Below are 4,446 nucleotides of genomic sequence, written 5' to 3' on the forward strand. Positions count from 1 at the left end.
ACCCACATGAATCTGACCTATATATAGTGTCAATGAATATGATGCCTTCTTTGTGTACGAACCTCTGTCCTGTATGGCAGCGAAGAGTGACATTACCCACATGAATCTGACACACACACATATATATATATATATATATATATATATATATATATATATATATATATATATATATATATATATATATATATATATACACTGTCAATGAATATGATGCATCTCTTTGTGTATGAACCTTTGTCCTGCGTGGCAGTGAGAAGTGATAACACCCTCAGTGTCAAAACCTGACTGAATTACTCAGAATAGGCAATCTGTACTACAAGCTTTGCCAATAAATTTGTTAAACTTAAAATTGAAGCCTCCTCGATTAATACAAAAATAACCATTGACCCTGTGTAATTAACTCCACTTACCTTGAGCTATAGACAGGATATAACCTCGCCTTCTCACCCCTGTTATCTTACTGCCGCGCCCCGCTTAGTGCCCTTACTTTTTAAACATTAATAGATAACACGCAGTTGCCAGTGAGGGATAACAGTGTATTAGTGTATTCTACCGCAAATAAACACATAAATGATTAATATAAACTAAGAATAATGATAATTTAATTTAAAAGTATTGTTAAATAATAAATACGGTATTTTAAGTATATCGAGTCATGACATAATTGACGAGGCTTTCTGTTATTGTTGTGGTAATCTAGAGACATGTGTTGTGTCTCCTTCTTTCACTTTTATCTATTAAGTTTCATTCATTTTTCAGTAGATTATAGATTATTGATATACTATATGTGGGTGGATAGTTATAATAGTCATAATAGTAGTGGGAGTGTAATAGTACAGTGATAAATGGTTAATCTCGTAAGTCTCAGTCAAAATGGCCGCCCTGATACTTCCTAGTGATGGACGTTTCTGCTCTTAGCTACAGATATTTGTGAGAAAATTGACAATATTGATTTAAATTTTCATAATCCTTTTGTTTTTTCATAGTTTTTGTGGAAATGCGAAATATTTTAATCCTTCTTTCTTTATCCTACGTAAACTTACCAGTGTCGTTCACAAACTCTGTTTTAAAATTATCGATCAAATATTTTTTTAATTTCTGAAAACGATAATGAAAATGACTTTATTTTCTATTTTTTTCAGAAGAGGTAAGTTGTCAGTCATACACAAAGGTCCATTACTCTTAACTCGCCGTCACTCCTCAGGTAAGGATTGTCTCTCCTCTTGTGATTCTTAAATAGATGGATAAATGATTCTGGTTTTTATTGAGTACTGGATGAAGTATTATTATTATTTGTATTACTATTGTTATTGTTGTTATTATTAGTTGAGGACTCCAGCGAGAGACAGCAAATGGCCCCCAAAAAAAATAAACAAAAAACAATCTTAATAACGAAGGAAAACAAAAACACTGGTAATACTTAACGAGAAGGACACATTAAACATCTGTTAATATATCAAGTACTTTATTATTATCTATATCTTAGCTCATATATACAATCAAATATATATGTAAGCTTATTAATTTAGATATATAGACAGATATATAGCCTAATATATGGACAGCTTGATATTACTAAAACAGTACAGGGATAATTAGTCGTCTTGGTGTATGACATTATATTTCGTGAGTTTAATTATTTCAAGATGTACTTTTAGGAGGAGGAAGTTGTTTGATTTGATTTTTGTCTTGTGCAACAAAGTGATTTATTTTTTTCTTATGCAACAACGTGATTTATTTTTTTAATGCTTCTACTTTGTGATTTTACTTCTGCAACATGTGATTGGGTAAGGCTGAAGTTGGGAGATGTTGGTCGGTTTTCCATAACACATTCTCAAGACACACAAACTCCCGTAAGGTTCTGGGGTAAAGGACTTGGGTGTTTACCTATTATCTGTCTGGAAAGAGAGCGTCTCATAGGACCTGTGGGTTTTTTATGTCAGTTTGTCAGGTTATGAGAAGCAATTCCACCGTCGTCATAGTTTAGTAGTTATGCCACATTTCTTCGGTATGTTGGAGGACGACCAGGAGGACTCGAGGAGCAGTGTTGTGGGACAGCGTTGATAGGAGGAACCTTAATCCTTGTCGGAGTGTTGTATGTGAGGACTCAGGATGACTTTTGACGATCTTGTAGAGACGTGACCTTAGCCAAACACACTACGTACTGCACCTTCTTCCTGAAAACAGTATATTCATTAGTTTATCTGGACAAGAGAGAAATGTTGGGATTCTTGATAACTTAACTGGAGGCATCAATGGGCTGGCCAACACACAAGGGACCGTGTTTAGTGGATTACTTTGCACCGCCGCGTCAGTACTCGACACCTGTGACATGAGTATTGTGGGATTTTCATTAAGTTAAATATAGCTAAAACAAAAATCTTCCTTCACGGAGATTTATTATCGTTTAGTAGGTGATGACAGATTGGTATTTGAGTATGTGGCGGCCTAGTGGTTGTATCACTTGCCTCAACGATCGGTGATTCTGTTCCCGAGGCCGGCTACTGTGTAGGTACCCCTAGTCGACCCAGTTGCAGAATGTATACCTGACTCTATATAGTAGTTGGGAAGTAAATGGCGAGGCGTGTGGTATGGGCCTCGCTGTTTTCGTGTGTAACATTGACAGTTTATATATTACCTATTACATGTTTGTTGGGATGTTGTTGTTGTTGATGGTGGCTGGCGGGGAAGGAGGGCAGTAGGGCTGTACGACAACTTCAAACACTTCCTGCTTCTTCTTCTTGTACTCTGCCAGCCGCACGATGCCATACCTGGAGGTCCCGGGAGAATTTTAGTTTAGTTACCCATTCAACGTTTTCTGTATATAGACCCGTTTTCTATATTTAGACCTTGCGAGTAATTCATTATAATATTTTGACTATTTACGTCCTCATATGTACACACACCATCAATTGGATTTTCTTTTTATTTAGCATTTCAAACTTGTCAGTGTAATGTTCTTGTTATTACTTTCATTGTCTAGTGTTAAGAGAAGTTATCAATACGCAAAACTGCCTTATGTTTTTGGAGGAAGAGTTTTGAAGTGTTGTAATCACCCGCTAGAAGATGTTGTGTGTTGTGACGAGAGTCTAGACCAACACTGACCGCCACATGTTCAGGGTACTGTTGAGGACATCACCACTCTTTACCCGCTCTCCGTGGAAATTTCCCCAACTGTACACGTAAGAGCCCGTACATTCCTAGTACTTGTCAATGATATATAACAGAGAAGAGACCGACCGGGTAGTGAGGTTGTAGACTAACACTTACTGTATATAGTCGAAGTCTATGGAGGAGTGACAAGCCTGGAGGAAAGCCCACATAACCCAGAAGAGATGAGAAGCCAGGGTGAACTTGGTGACCCAGCCTAACCACATCTCCACCTCCTGGGACGTGACCTGATCTTCTGGCAGCCCGTGGTAATGCGCCAAGTAGCTCTTTAGCCACGCCCTCTGTACAGCAAGACTCGGGAACAGGCTGTAATCTTGCTCCTCGACCCCTGTAACACCAACCCTTCGTCAGTAGAATTATTGTTGTTTGCTAGGTCTTAGTTTTAGCATCGTTCACTGGGTCTTAGAGTAGCCAGAAGGGCGAGAGAAGTGGTATGATGATGATGATGATGATGAAGGAGTTGTGAGGGAGTGAGGAAGAGACGAGGTAACGGGAGGAAGGGAATAGAGAGATGAGAAGGATTAGAAGGGTGCGCATGTGTGTGTGTGTGTGTGTCTGTAAAAGTTAACTTGAGTACAAACGTGCAGAAATGTTGTTGTGGGATGGTGACACTGCCCGACTCCTCCTCTACTACTACTACGGTGTTTTACATAGCCAAATAAACAAAATGATCACATGAAGATTAGGCACCCCAGTTTATTTCACCTGAAGATTAATCCTCTAATTCTCACCACACACACACACACACACACACACACACACACACACACACACACACACACACACACACACAAAAGACCTCCTCACCAGAATATTCATTAAAATGGTTAGCGATATCATAAGGTTGGTAGTTGTGAGAAGCGTATTCATAGTCGATGAAGGTGGCTGAGGCAGAGTCCTGGTCCCAGATGATGTTCCTCATGACCAAGTCGTTGTGGCAGAAGACGACGGGGCAGGAGAGGGGCACAAGGTGGTCCTCCAACTCCTCTGTCATCCTCACGAGTTGTTCCCTGGTGCAGCCTTCAGCCTCCACCCTGGATCAAACACAACACGGTGAAAATAGTGGTAATGGGACTAATACCCGTGACTAATCGATAACTAGGCCAGTTATGTGACGCACTTGGCCAGGTTATGTGACGCACTTGGCCAGGTTATGTGACGCACTAGGACAGGTTATGTGACGCACTAGGACAGGTTATGTGACGCACTTGGCCAGGTTATGTGACGCACTTGGCCAGGTTATGTGACGCACTTGGCCAGGTTATGTGACGC

At 39.8% G+C, this 4,446-nt stretch overlaps 1 protein-coding gene across 1 annotated transcript; it reads right to left on the minus strand.

Annotated features, from left to right (window-relative positions):
• Positions 1–1,451: 1,451 nt before the first annotated feature.
• LOC121878163 (ethanolamine kinase 2-like) lies at positions 1,452–4,230 on the minus strand. The gene is made up of 4 exons (XM_042384191.1): positions 3,982–4,230; positions 3,274–3,502; positions 2,642–2,774; positions 1,452–2,180 (listed from the first exon to the last, which is right to left on the minus strand). The coding sequence occupies exons 1-3, from the start codon at positions 4,166–4,168 to the stop codon at positions 2,645–2,647; spliced, it is 546 nt and encodes a 181-aa protein (XP_042240125.1). The 5' UTR covers positions 4,169–4,230; the 3' UTR covers positions 1,452–2,180; positions 2,642–2,644.
• Positions 4,231–4,446: the final 216 nt, after the last annotated feature.

Source organism: Homarus americanus, unplaced genomic scaffold (assembly GCF_018991925.1).
Source record: "Homarus americanus isolate GMGI-L3 unplaced genomic scaffold, GMGI_Hamer_2.0 scaffold45562, whole genome shotgun sequence".
NCBI classification, from domain to species: domain Eukaryota; kingdom Metazoa; phylum Arthropoda; class Malacostraca; order Decapoda; family Nephropidae; genus Homarus; species Homarus americanus.

What these genes read in the sequence shown, in the direction of transcription:
- LOC121878163 (XM_042384191.1), bottom strand. Translation starts at nt 4,168, where the DNA reads ATGACAGAGGAGTTGGAGGACCACCTTGTGCCCCTCTCCTGCCCCGTC. An exon ending in CCATTTTAATGAATATTCTG is followed by an intron (nt 3,503 to 3,981) that starts GTGAGGAGGTCT and finishes TTGGTGTTACAG; the next exon opens with GGGTCGAGGAGCAAGATTAC. An exon ending in ATAGACTTCGACTATATACA is followed by an intron (nt 2,775 to 3,273) that starts GTAAGTGTTAGT and finishes CGGGACCTCCAG; the next exon opens with GTATGGCATCGTGCGGCTGG.